The 15,131-nt window shown below is 41.3% G+C and overlaps 1 protein-coding gene across 1 annotated transcript in view; it reads right to left on the bottom strand.

Moving 5' to 3' along the window:
- The window catches only part of LOC124605548 (SUMO-activating enzyme subunit 2), a 133,590-nt gene that overhangs the window by 18,617 nt on the left and 99,842 nt on the right, over nucleotides 1–15,131 (bottom strand). Inside the window, exons 9-10 of the mRNA XM_047137305.1 lie at nucleotides 14,317–14,487; nucleotides 11,405–11,487 (exon numbers count right to left, since the gene is read on the bottom strand). Of these exons, the coding sequence (XP_046993261.1) occupies nucleotides 11,405–11,487; nucleotides 14,317–14,487 (254 nt within the window). The remainder of the gene's footprint in view (nucleotides 1–11,404; nucleotides 11,488–14,316; nucleotides 14,488–15,131) is intronic.

Here is a 15,131-nt window from a genome sequence, read left to right on the forward strand (position 1 = left end):
AACGAACCCATAAAAATTTGGCTAATGATTGTTAAACCACGGGCAAGCTAAAAACAAGTATGTCGATTATCGATACTGTAACACCTTTGACTTGATCTGTAAGTAAATATTTTTTTCTCATTCTGTAATTTGATGTAACCTGGAAATATTCTGTAAATATCTTTTATGAAGCTATGTTACTTCATGTACATAACTGGTTCATGCTTGCCGGCCGGTGTGGCCGAGCGGTTCTAGGCGCTTCAGTCTGGAACCACGCGAGCGCTACTGTCGCAGGTTCGAAGCCTGCCTTGGTCATGGATGTGTGTGATGTCCTTAGGTTAGTTAGGTTTAAGTAGTTCTAAGTTCTAGGGGACTGATGACCTCAGATGTTAAGTCCCATAGTGCTCAGAGCCATTTGAACCATTTGGTTCATGCTTAGAGAAAGTAGAACTGAATAGGATAGAATAGCTGGAGGGAAGTCTTTCCACAACAAAAAGATTTATGTAGGAATGTGAAAGCTGGGATAGTGTGAGAAGTTTTTGTGGTGCATACAGTCAGTAGCTAGCTCTCAACAAGTCAACATCCCGAGTGATCAATGAGAAAAAGATTTCTGGAAAAGTACAACTTATACCTTGGATGAGAACTGTTACTAACCAGTGTATCATGGCATTTATTGGGTTGCCATAAAATCTGCATTTTCAACACCAAGAAGGTATTTTACAGAGCATATTGTATGAAGAGCCACAATTGCATCATATGGATTTGTTCTATCACTGCTGCATCCATCTTCAGGCAAAGTAGTATGTAATCTTGTAAATGCATGGATGGACCAGTGTTAGCACAAACGTTTAAATAAGTGATTAATGTTGTTTCATGAACTGTGTTTTATCCTAAGTCACTCACCTTGATAGGACTGTTCCTGTTACAAGACTGTTCAGAGTTTTCCTATTATGAAGAAGTGTTTAAATAATTATTTACAGCAATTAAAAGAATTACAAAATTTTGTGGAATAACAGAAATAGGAAACTTCCTGGCAGATTAAAACTGTGTCCGCCACCGAGACTCCTGCGAACCAGGAGAGCTTCTATAAAGTTTGGAAGGTAGGAGACGAGATACTGGCAGAAGTAAAGCTGTGAGGACTGGGCCTGAGTCGTGCTTCGGTAGCTCAGATGGTAGAGCACTTGTCCGCGAAAGGCAAAGGTCCGGAGTTCGAGTCTCGGTCGGGCACACAGTTTTAATCTGCCAGGAAGTTTCAAATCAGCGCACACTCCGCTGCAGAGTGAAAATCTCATTCTGGGAACAGAATTAGGTTTTGCAAATAGTGCTGCGAGTGATGTGATCCATATAGTAGTAAAAGTTCATAAGTTGAATCTATAGTAAAAGAATACTGAATTACATATTCACTCTGAGGTTATTAAAATCATTTCTCAAGATCTAAAATTTACTAGAAGACTGTGATTACAGAAACAAAGCCTAGGCCATAATAACTTGAAAGAACAGTTATATTGGTATAACAGATTTGTAAATAGTGATTTTATGTACATATCCTTTTTATGTACATTGTTACTATTGAAAAAGTTAATCAAGAAATGTGTTGTGAGACAGAACAGTTTTAATCCCACATCCCAAAGTCTTAGACAGTTAAACAGTGAAAGTTCATACAAAACTTAATTATTACAGAATTATTTGTGCTCTTAAAATCACGAGTGGTCTTATATTACTTAAACTATAACATAACCAGGATCCCCATGTACAACTCATTCAGCGCAATGCAAAGATTTACATAAAATCTCTGAAAACCATTAGTGTCCATTTCAGTTAAAATAACAACTTGGTAACTATATCAAAATTGCTGTCCTTCAACAGTGAAGTTTTTGGGCCACCTTATGTCCAAATTATCAGTACTTTTCCCCAGTTGAGTGGTGCATTGTAATTGGCATTATTCTTTACACACTAAAGCTCAAATGGCTCTGAGCCCTATGGGACTTACCATCTGAGGTCATCAGTCCCCTAGATCTTAGAACTATTTAAACCTAACTAACCAAAGGATATCACACACATCCGTGCCTGAGCCAGGATTCGAACCTGTGACTGCAGAAGTCGCGCGGCTCCGGACTGAAGCGCCTAGAACCGCATGGCCACAGTGGCCGGTCACACTAAAGCAAGCAATAGACATTAGTGTAAAGTAGTTTGTTGCCATTAAACTAAAACTGCCGTCATCAACTCTGTTGACTAGTTATTTTGCTCTTACATCCTACAGCGTGCTGCTGCTTTCACGTCTGATTACCAAACGAACAGTCTCTTGGGAGCGATGTTCAATTAAGCAGATGGTTTGCTTTGTTTATTAACATTTACTTGAAATTACTTTTGCCCAATAAGGCTGGAGACCGTGTTTATTATCACAGCTTTTACTTTTTGAACACCATTGTGTATGTTGGATACCGCTTGAATAACATTACATCCTTTGAATACTTAACCCTTCAGGTGACAAATTACAGTCTGATTACTTTCCACTGGCACATACAATGATGGACAAACGAAAAATCACTGTAAACGGGTAGCACTGTAGGGTGGATTTCCTATTTCAGTAACTATGCAGAATGTTGTAACTGTACCGGGTGGTTCAAAAAGAAAGAACAGAAGTATGTCACTGGACACAGGAGTGTTCAAAGTTTTGATACTGTTGTCTGCTTGCTTGAAGCGACATGAAAACTGCGCCACAAGAGAAATCATTTTGTGTGTTGGAATTTTTGTAAAATCAATCCACTGTTCAAGTGAAACGTGCATTTTGCCATCAATTCAGCAAGGAGCCACCTCTGTACAAGCAGTTTTATGACTGGGACGCAAAATTCTTGAGCATGGACATGGACAGGTTTGTATGGGTGCAACAACACCAAGGTCTTTAGCACCCACATGAAAAAGAGATTGAAATGAGTGTCAGTAAATCACACAAAACAGGAAGATAAAACAGCACGTAAAACACAGTTCTGTTGGAAAACTAAGTGCATACCCACACAGAACCACAGAACGAAGTATTGCGTCAGTAGTAAAACATTAATGACACAGGAAGAAAGTGATATAAAGAGCTAAAACAATATAGCATATGGACGTGGCTGGCTGATCACAAGAACAAAAAATGAGAAGCCAGCCACTCTGCAAAACACAAACTTCCAGCCTAAAAGTTTAGGCCAGAGTCCAGTCACATCACAAAACTTTTACACCTTAGTCACACTCGTCTCATTATCAGCTAAAATAGAGGGCAGATCCCCACAAACATTTGCTTCTGCCCTTGCATCACGATATAAAATGCACTACATAATTAATGGCGGATAGAGATGTGAACACCACAAGCACTACAAAACGGGGGATCCTCTCGCCGTGGTAAAAAGCTGTTTGTGAGACGGCAGTGCCCAATTCTAAGATGCGCAAGGGCCACTTCATCCTGATTGAGCAACTGATAGGAGGAACGCCATGGCTGGTTTGTTGACTTCACCAACTGTATCTTATTGGCCATCACAGCCAGCCACTCCTCATTCCACAACTGCATGCACTTCCTGTGTAGCGCAGAAATGACAGCCTGCAAGGGAATAGGACACTGTGCCACAGAAATGACAGCCTGCAAGGGAATAGGACATTGTGCCACATCCTGTCCTCTGCAGGCCTCCTTGGCAGCCTGTTCATTTCCCAATATCCCTACATGACCTGGCACGCAGCAGAATGACACCTGCTTATCTGTTGTTGCAGCAAGTGCATTTGGTCATATATCAGCCGGACCAGCTGTAACGATTGTAAGGCACTAAGGGAATCTGAGCAAATGAGAAACCATTTGCCCTGAATACGAGGCATTTGCTCCAGTGCCTCCAGGATCGCATGGAGCTCTTTTGAGAAAATGTCAAGAAGACGAAGAACTCCCTTGCTTGGAGCCATCAGTATGCACTATTGCGAAACCGTGATGCATATCTAAAATGTTAAGAAACAGAGATTGAAATGTAAAATCTGGTGTACGATCTTTCTTAAAATTCGTAAAGTCTAAAATAAGTCTGAGCCTCAGCAGAAGCCAAGGTGGAAATCTGCCCCCACTGCAATGTAAAACGTGAAGACTGGCCACACCCATCTCTAGAAGGCACCTGTGCACAAATCCCAAAGGGCCTCATTGCCTGTTACGAAAAAGCCTTTCCAATGGAGGCTGAGCAACAGTATGGTAGATGTGTGTATATTGTGTGGACAGTGTTTTATATGTCTAGTGCACCATATATAGCAGTCGCCTGACGTAAAGAGGCGGTTCACCAGCCTCTGCACAGACACTTGGTATGGGGCTTGTTCTGGATGCCCCAATGGCCAATTGATCCCTTCATTGTACACCAAGTCCAACATCTTTTAACAAGAGGACCTTGCAGACTCATACACCCTGCACCCATAGTTGAGCAGAGATCGCGTATATGCCCCGTAAAACCGGAGCAGACAAGTCCTGTCTGCTGCCCATGTACTGTGGCTAAGACGTTTTAAAATACTTAAAGCCTTAAGTGACTGTTTCTTCAGGTCTGTAAGATGTGGCAACCACATAAGCTTAGAGTCAAATATGAGGCCCAGAAACCCCACTGTGTCCTTAAAAGTAAAGACAGTGTCCCTCATCCTCCACTAAGGAAAGTTTAAAATGGAACGAGAATGGCTAAAAATAACACACACAGACTTCATGGTGGAAAACTTAAAAACACTCTTCTGTGCCCATTCATCCAAACGTCAAAAAGTTTGTTGCAAACTGACGTGTTTTTCGTTGTGAGACTTGAAGAAGAGCTAAACACAGAGGAGTCACCCACAGACAAAGAACACTGGACTGGACTTGTAATGCTATTAATAGCTATGGCAAAGACAGTCACACTTAAAATGCTACCTTGAGGGACACCATTCTCCTGCTCAAAGCGATCAGGCAGGGCATCACTGACTCGGTATCTAAAATATCATGGAAGGACTGAATAAAAATGGGAAGACAACCACGAAAACCCCATTGGTGAAGCTGCTCCAGGATAAGATGCCTCCAAGTAGTATCGTAGGCCATCTCGATGTCAAAAAATATACTGAGAAGGTGATGCCAGCGTAGAAGAGCCTGTAGTATAGCTGCCTCCAGGAGGGCAAGGTTATCAAAGGTGGAGCAATACCTCCTGAACCACACTGAAAGCGACTAAGGCGTTGCCTGGATTCTAAGATCCAGACAAGGAGGCGGTTGACCATCCACTCCAAGGTCTTCCCCAGGCAGCTAGTATGGTAACTACTTGGGCTTGTGCGGTCTTTCCCAGGTTTTAACAGAGGAATTAAAATTGGCTCATGCCATGAGCCAGGAAAGTGAACTGATGCCCAAATGGCATTAAATAGTGTGAGGAGGATATCTTTGTTTCGCCTTGTGAGGTACTGCAGCATACTGTAATGGATCCTGTCATGACCAGGGGATGTGTCACGAGCCGCAGACAATGCAGAATCCAGCTCCCACATGGAAAATGGGCAATTGTAATCTTCATCAGAGGTGGATCAGAAGTCCAAACTACACCTCTCTCAGCAACCGCTCTATGGCGCTGGAAACCTGGATCCTGACTGGCTGTTGCAGTAACTGTGGCAAAATATGCCGCCATAGTCTGGGCAATGTCTCGCGGATTTGGTTTGGAGAGTGCCGTTCTCCATTACAGCAGCCACGGGGCACCTGCCTCCTCTCCCAGAAATTCTCCTAATGGTCTCCCACACAACAATTAATGGGGTTCAGGAACTGTTGATACGACATCTTCTTGCTCTCTCGAATAATTTGGCAACACTTTGCCCTCGCCACTTGAAACGCTGCAAGATTCTCTGCAGTTGGCCAACACTTGAACCTACGCAGAGTTGCACACCCAGTACCGATTGCAGAGCAGCATTTGGCACTCCACCAAGGGACAGGTTGTCTCCTCTGCTGTCCTGTGACTGTGGAATGGATGCTGCAGCGGCATGGTGGATCATTTTGGTAATATGATCCAGACATTCGCACAATATCCAAACTGGGCCAACTGGCTATAAGTTGTCCAGTCGGCTCTATCGAGCACCCATCTCGGTGGTTTCCTTTTGGGTTCCACCCTATCTGGCAGGTGAACCACTTCCCGCTGAGCAGTGTGAGCAAGACCTGAAGAGCAAAGAGAGAGACTAATGGCAGAGAACGAACCCATAGTTGTGCAGAAGTGAGTGTTGTGTCCCCCATTTAGCAAGTATGCTCATGATGACACAAGAAGCCTCTCTGCTCTACCTCTGGGGGCAAGTAGATGCAGAGCCCCAAAGCCCATTGTGTGCATTAAAATCACCACAGAGGATGAAGGGGTGGGGGAGCTGTGTAATATGGTCGGTTAGGGCCTCTTCATCAAGTGCATCATGTGGGGGCAAGTAAAGGGAACACATTGTCAACAGATGATGCATGTGCACTGATACAGCAACTGCTTGTAAAGTTGTTGTAAGTGAGAGAGAGGAGGAGTGGTAGTCAGTACTGAGGAAAATACCTACGCCTCCTCTAGCTCTCTCCACTCAGGTCGTCTTTTTTGTGGAGTACATAACCTCATAGGTCAGGGGTGCACGATTGATGGAAATGACTATCTGGAGACACAGACACAGTGGTCTACTCTGAGATAAGAGATGAAGTTCTTCCACATGCATCCTGAACCCCTGGAAGTTCCACTGTAGGATGGGAGCCATTTTATCAATGTGGTTTTAATTTACCCCTGTCTTTGCACCGCAGAGGTGAAGCACTTGTAGAGGCGAGGGGGAGTGGAGGGGCTGCCTGGATCCAAAAGGCATGTAACTCCATGATGTCCTCCTCATCAGTCACATGAGAAAGAATGACATCTGACAGTGCTGGGAACAGCTTTTGACCTGACTGTCGTGAACCTTTCCCTACACCCTGTACCTTCAAGGATGAGGAGGAAAGGGGGCGTTGAGAGGCACTGTGGTTTTTGTGTGCCTTCTTTACACTCACTACAGAACTGTTGCTGGTCTTTTCTCTGGCGGCTGCTTGGACTGCTTTATCCATACTCCTTTTGCCTTGACATGTACACATGCAAGTACAGGTGCTGGTGGTGGATAGCTGTACACTGGACAATGTTTGTGTCGAGGCGTCAATCTTAGGAGCAGGTTTCTGCGCCATGAAAGCATAAGATGTAGTAAAGACGGAAGGTTTCGTCGCCTTATATTCCTTTATGGCTTCAGCATAGGGGATTCATTTGGCGACTTTTAGTTCCTGAATTTTTCGTTTCTCTGCAAGAACAGGGCAGTCTCGGCTCCAGACTGGGTGGCTCCCAGAGCAGTTAACGCAGACTGCTGGAGACGGACAGTCAATCCCAGCTTCATGAGTTACCTATCCACATTTCACACAACTCACTTCACCCCCGCAACTCAGCGTTGTGTGACCAAAATGCTGACATTTGTAGCATCACATAGGGTTAGGTACGTAAGGCCTAACTCTTTAAGTCGGAGGAAAACTGCCATGATATGTTCCGGCAACGTTGCAGAATTGAAGGTCACATTCTTCTCAATTACTCCATTGTTCATACACATCTTTCGCTCTATGTCCACTATCCCCTGTAATGCCCATTCCTGTTTAAGTTCGGCTATGTCGATATCCATAATGTCACAGCATGTGACCACACTCTTGCTAGAGTTATGGGAGTTATGGAAATACATCATATTCACCCAATTTTTCAGTCTTCATAAGTAGTTCCACCTGCTTTACCCTATTAGTCTCTATCAGTAGGGAACCATTCCACAGCCATTCATTAGACTTCAGGCTTTCAGCAAGTCCTTCCAAGCCTTTATGGATATAGAAGGGGGGCAATTTTTCAAACGTTGCCTCCTTCCTCTTAATGACCAAAACCACATTCTGATTTATGATTCCTTGAGACCTGTTACTATAATCCAATTGAGGCAGGTTACCAGGAGGGCTAGCCTCCCTCATTCGTCTGGAGGGTTGGTACACCTTTCCCATTGGGAGGAGGAGAAGATGATGATTTCGAGAGTTTCATCTTGGTCCCATGGGCAGCTAGGAAACAAGGCTCCACTCAGAGAGAGCCCTGCGTGCCTGAGTAAGCCTTATACAACGGAGGTGTGGCAGGTTACCAAGTGGATGCCCGCTAACGACTCTCCCACCTCAACGGCCTGGCATCTCATTAATGCGCAGCACACCTTGAGATTGAGGGTTTTTTTTATAGAGTTTTTCACCATCCTCGCGATCCGGGCGGACAAGCCAAGATCCCCATTCCCTGCGACACACAATGTTCCACTGCTGCGCCATACACTGATCGTTGAAGCATGCCCAGAGCTTACAGTAACAGGAGACTGGTGGCACTTAGCAACCCCAGCTCAGGAACCTCAGGGTTGCCAAGCCTGTACTCAGCAAATGAATATTTAGCCCATGAGCGCAAAATTCTTTAAAGTCGATTGCATATGCAAAGAGAAGAGCAGATTTAAATGTCTACTACATCCGAGATGTATTCACAAAGAGCCCTTGGAAGTCTACAAGATGGACAGGCCAGGAACTTCAACTTCGTCAAACATGTTCTGAAACGACACCTGCATGTGAAGCATCAAGGTGCCGTTACTGCACCAATTGCAAACGGCGACCGTAACAAAAGGTACGAATTTTGCATTTCAGTTCTCCAGGATATGGCAGAGGACACTTTTTACTAATGACTCATCTTGGATGAATCAACATTTCATCTATCGAGTAAAGTAAATTGCCATAATGTAAGAATTTGTGGGTCACAAAACCCTGGCCATCGTCATTAAACATAAAAGGGACTCACCAAAAGTGACTGTTTTTTGTGCTGTTTCTGTTCACATAATTTATGGACTTTTCTTTTTTGTGGAGGAAACTGGCAGCAATATCATACCTTGGCATGCAAAATTTGTTGTGAACACAACTTTAAAAGCATACCACTGATCTAATTTTTATGCCTGATAGAGCTCTGCTTCACTTTCACATTGAGGTGGATCATTATCTTAAAAAACCATCCCACATTATTGCATTGGACAACAAGATCTTGTATACTGCTTTTGGCCTACCAGGTCAGCACGGTAAGTAGCAACTATCCTTTTCATAATATTGTTAATTATATGATACTCATACATGAACAGGGGGTCCTTGTACCACCAATGGCAGCTACACTTCAAGAGCCGAAAACTGAATTGTTGAAGCAGTTGATTCAATCAACAGGGACCTGTTGATTCATGTATGAAATGAGTGGACTGTGGTTTTTATGTTTCTCGAGCAACTCATGGTGCTAATGCTGAGTGTACAGCGTAGAGAGTGTGTGTGTGTGTGTGTGTGTGTGTGTGTGTGTGTGGGAGGGGGGGGGGGGGTCATGTGCAATGCATTCCTGTCTTTCAGAGTTTGTCTGTAATAAACAACTGAAATCTGTTCTTTCTTACTGAATGACTCTGTATAATACACTACTGGCCATTAAAATTGCTACACCACGAACATGACGTGCTACAGACGCAAAATTTAACCAACAGAAAGAAGATGCTGTGATATGCAAATGATTAGCTTTTCAGAGCATTCACACAAGGTTGGCGCCGGTGGCGATGCCTACAATGTGCTGACATGACGAAAGTTTCCAACTGATTTCTCATACACAAACAGCAGTTGACCGGCGTTGCCTGGTGAAACGTTGTTGAGATGCCTCATGTAAGGAGGAGAAATGCGTACCATCACATTTCCAATTTGATAAAGGTTGGATTGTAGCCTATCGGACTTGCGGTTTATCGTATCGTGACATTGCTGCTCGCGTTGGTTGACATCCAATGACTGTTAGCAGAACATGGAATCGGTGGGTTCAGGAGGGTAATACGAATGCCGTGCTGGATCCCAACGGCCTCTTATCACAAGCAGTTGAGATGACAGGCATCTTATCCGCATGGCTGTAATGGATCATGCAGCCACGTTTCGATCTCTGGTCAACAGATGGGGACGATTGCAAGACAACAACCATTTGCACGAACAGTTCGACGGCGTTTACAGCAGCATGGACTATCAGCTCGGAGACCATAGCTGCGGTTACCCTTGACGCTGCATCACAGACAGGAGCGCCTGCGATGGTGTACTCAGCGACGAACCTCGGCGCACGAATGGCAAAACGTCATTTTTTCGGATGAATCCAGGTTCTGTTTACAGCATCATGATGGTCGCATCCGTGCTTGGCGACATCGCAGTGAACGCACGTTGGAAGCGTGTATTCGTCATCGCCAAATTGGTGTATCACCCGGCGTGATGGTATGGGGTGCCATCGGTTACACGTCCTGTCACCTCTTGTTCACATTGACTGCACTTTGAACAGCGGAAGTTACATTTCAGATGTGTTACGACCCTTCATTCGATCCCTGCGAAACCCTACATTTCAGCAGGATAATGCATGAACGCATGTTGCAGGTCCTGTACTGACCTTTCTGGATATAGAAAATGTTTGACTGCTGCCCTGGCAAGCACATTCTACAGATCTCTCACCAATTGAAAACGTCTGGTCAATGGTGGCCGAGCAACTGGCTCGTCACAATACGCCAGTCACTACTCTTGATGAACTGTGGTATCGTGTTGAAGCTGCATGGGCAGCTGTACCTGTACATGCCATCCATGCTCTGTTTGACTCTATGCCCAGGCATATCAAGGTCGTTTTTACGGCCAGAGGTGGTTGTTCTGGGTACTGATTTCTCAGGATCTATGCGCCCAAATTGTATGAAAATGTAATCACATGTCAGTTCTAGTATAATATATTTGTCCATTGAATACCCGTTTATCATCTGCATTTCTTCTTGGTGTAGCAATTTTAATGGCCAGTAGTGTATTTTAGGGGGTTGCTCTATGAAGCAGAACAGGCAGCTGTGTCTGTGAAACAACTAACATCACTGCAATCCATTGACGGACACATGGCACAAATGATGCAGAGTTCACAGTCCATCACTGTTGATGCAGGACCCTTTTGCATGACCCATCTGTTACTCTCACAGAACACAGTGTGAAAGTTATGTATTACGTCCATATTACTGGAGATAATATTCAGTTGATAATGATGGATATCTTGCCCTCAGCATACTTCATTGTCTTCAAGCTCATGTGAGACGCCTCAAGCTACTGAAAAGGTTTGAGAGTAGTTAGAAAGAATTTCATTTGATGTGCTGGTTTGCAAATTCACTAATATGGCATATTTTACAAATTATATAATTTTTAAATGGAAAGGAATAATGTTTTTAATTTCTGGACTTGGACTTCTGGTGACATTTACATTAAGCTGCACATCAAGCTTTTTAGAATATGTGCCATGACGAATAGCAGCATATTTTTTATGCCAAACATGAACCTACATACTAGCAGATGCTAAGTCATAATATTCTACATTTTTACATAATCAAACATTCACTTCTTACTTACTTATGCATAATGGTAATAGAAAGCTCGTAATTCTGAAGGAAATCATCAGCTTTCAGCACTGTTCCATCAGTAATTCCAATTTCCTGTACAATAAATAGTCAGTAGATTAGTAAGGAGTAAACTCTATGAATAATCAGTGATTCAAATATAAAAAAATTCTTATTGCAAACACCTAGACAGAAAATAGAGAAATCTCATTTACATGATACTCAGTACCTCTGCTATATGGTGAGTAGCAACTATCCTTTTCATAATATCGTTAATTATATGATACTGATACATGAACAGATTATTTTTTAAGAAAGAAAAAGAATTAGCACAAAATCTAATATTCATTTTAAAACTACACTCGAAGGCAGAACAAGATTATATTGGCTTGTGACAGAAGAATGGCACACACAAAAATAATAACTGCTCATTTTCTTTGCAACAATCAGTTACTTCAAATGGAAAAAACAAAGGAAAATTTTGTGCAAATGTAATGAAGGAAACTACTGTACGATTCAGCAACAAAAAAGAGACATGATCTGGGCTCTTCATAAATATCTTCCTTAATCCTAAGAGTGTTTTAGTATAACCCCACATTTACTTTCCCAGAATTAATGTTTTCCTGCCATTTATGATGTTTTTTAATCACTTCTGTCAAATTTATTATGTCCACAATATTTACTCTCATCCGATTTTGTGTTAACCTATTTATAATTTTCCTGCAATTTACTCTTTATGAAAAAATGTTTGCGGAGAAAAAACTGATGTAAAATGATGCTGGCATGGCACTGGCTGTCAAGTAATGTTTACAAAAGTTACATGGTTAAATTTCTTGACACCACGGCACTCTACTCAGTGGATCTGAACTGGTAAATGGGATAAAAGTTGGAACAATTCTTGCTGTATCTCCTGCTGCCAAGCATTACTCAGGGTGTAGGCTGATGGGAGTAACTAGGTTTTTTTAAATCAAGATATTATGACCATTTCCAAAACTGTCTCTAATGCACATGCATAGCTTCCTGATTGTTGTGATCGTCATGACACCTTTGTCAAACCATATTTAGCATATTTCATCGTTTGGCCACTTGTAGCGCTAGTCGACACTTTTGAGGATTTAGTATTATTCAAATGTTTTTGGTTTAAACACAGCACCAATTACATATTTTTTATGCTTAACAAGAAATGTTTTGAGAATTTATTCTGATTGCTAAGTGCAATATTAACATACGTATTTTTTGAGGTGTTTCACAAACAATGTGATTTTGCACATGTGTGGTTTTCTACAGAATTGAGGAGACACAGTACCTGATAACCTCAAAAAGATGACTACAATGCAAGACATGCAGAACAACACATATGCTAAGACCTCAAAAAATACTTATGTAATAATCAATATTTGCAACTGACATGAAAAAATTCTCTAAATGCATCATGCTATGCATGAATAAATACGTAACTGGTGCAGTGTTTCATTATTTAAATAATGAATGACAGCTGCAGACTTTCGAAAAACATTGATTATGATGCATGAAATTAAGCAAGACATTTCTACTTCCCAGAGAATCACCAGTTCCTGTTACATCAGCGGTTTTTATTAGATAATTAACAAGTCCTTGGCAAGTATTTCAAAGCCTATGATGTACATATATCATACATGAAGTGCGAAAATGCGAAGGGGGATCCTATATGTAAATTTTACCACTTAAAACATTATTTCCCACATTTTGCATTTTCCTGCATTTTACACCATTTTTACAAAGTCCCTTGAAAAGCGTAAAAGTGGGGTTTCACTGTATTTTTCTCCCCACCTCCCCTAGCAAATGCCAGATGAAGGAAACACGTTTTCAAAAGCTAGTGTACCTATCAGCTTATGTTCACATGTATTTATCCCCTTCCATTTGTCTTTCTCTTTATTTATATGTAGCTTAAATTTAGAAATGAAAAGTCATGTTGGCAGCTGTAAGTATAAAATATTTATCTTACAATCATAAACACTTAAAACTTAGTCATGTACAGAGCTGAGTTTAAATTTGCTGAAAGTACCACTTCATCCAGCTTCCAAGTAATTTAGCTTCTCACTGACGTAGCTCTAAAAACATTTCTTCAATCTGTCTGTTTCTGTGGCATACCCAAAAAGTGAGAGACTGATATAATGTATTTTAAAATTTCACATAATCCTTGCTACATGATTCAGCACTTTCCAAATAAATTCTTAATACCCAAACAGATTCGCTGTGGACAGAGATGGAACTTCCTACCATTTGGCGTTAGCAAATACTGTGCACAGTATTATGTGCAAAATGAAACGTTAACATTTTAGTCCATATCAAAGCATATTTCCCTCTTTTATGCAAGTACAGTATTTCATAACTGTGAAGTAAATAACTGACTATTCAGTGTAATCATTCAGCAGTATTATATCTCCATTTCCAAACATCTGCATAATATCTAGTGAAGGGTATGTGGAAGTATTATTTGCCCTCTCATATTCCATTCACAGACAGCACTTTGGAAAAAATGACTACCTGTATGCTTTTGAAGAAAAAAATATTTATTAACAATTCTTATGGACTATGTACAATCTCTTACTTTCTGTTCTTCATTTGTCAGGTCAGTAAATAGATCTCATCAATAAAAAATTCTGGCACATTTCATGCATAATAATCACAAAACAATTATGTTGTAATGAGTATACATTTTAAAGCTAACATATTTAACAATCAAGAAATTAATGTATGCAGAATAAGTTAATATGGCTTTCAAAATTCTAGCACCTGAGAGATTTGAATCACAACTATTGAATAACCAGGAGTTCTGTAAAACGTACAGAAAATAGACCAGGATCATGACTTTTGTATGGAAACGTTGAGTGAAAACAAAATGTACTAAAATTTATGTTATAATACAATTATTTTTTTACTTACACTCAGTGTTTTGTTGTTGTTTTCAGCTGTCTCTCCATCCTCACTCGATATTATGACAGTACCCTTCAAATCCAACATGACATCTGGGGCAACCATATTCAGTCTCTTTTTAAGGATATGTTCTTCCAATTCTTTCACAGTAACTTTGTTCACATTTAGAAATACAGTGACCTACAAAAGGCATAAAACATATACATGTAATTGTTAAGTTTTCTTCAAATATTATTCTATTTGGGGGGGGGGGGGGGAGGGAGGGAGGGAGGGAGTGAGTGAGTGAGTGAGTGAGTGAGAGAGAGAGAGAGAGAGAGAGAGAGAGAGAGAGACTGCTATTGCGAGTGAGATGTGTGATCCTCACATTCTTGGAAATATAAAAGTAGTTTCTTTTTTAATGCAAGTTTTGATTATGTATGAGGTGCAAAATGAATAACACTTTCCTGTAGAACACTGAACAGAATTATCTGGCAGGACTAAGTTTACTGTAATTTGCTGACAGTAACTACAAACACTAGTGCAAGACGTAAACTGATATACATGTAACTGAATTTGAGCATGAAAGAACTTTATATGATGATTTCTACAATCCAACAAATGTTATTAATGATGGACCAGCAAAGAAACATGTTGTCGGGACAATACTGAATACAGGAAGCTTATCGCATTTGAGGAAGTCTACAGGACACACTGCTGGCATGAATTACTTGATCAAACTCCCTCTCCCTCAAACATACGGGGGTAAGTCAATTATTATCGGCAAAGCAGTTATAAAATTTTATTGTAATCAAATAGGAAATTTACAAGAACATAATTTTTTGTCA

Source organism: Schistocerca americana, chromosome 3 (assembly GCF_021461395.2).
Source record: "Schistocerca americana isolate TAMUIC-IGC-003095 chromosome 3, iqSchAmer2.1, whole genome shotgun sequence".
Taxonomy (NCBI): Eukaryota; Metazoa; Arthropoda; class Insecta; order Orthoptera; family Acrididae; genus Schistocerca; species Schistocerca americana.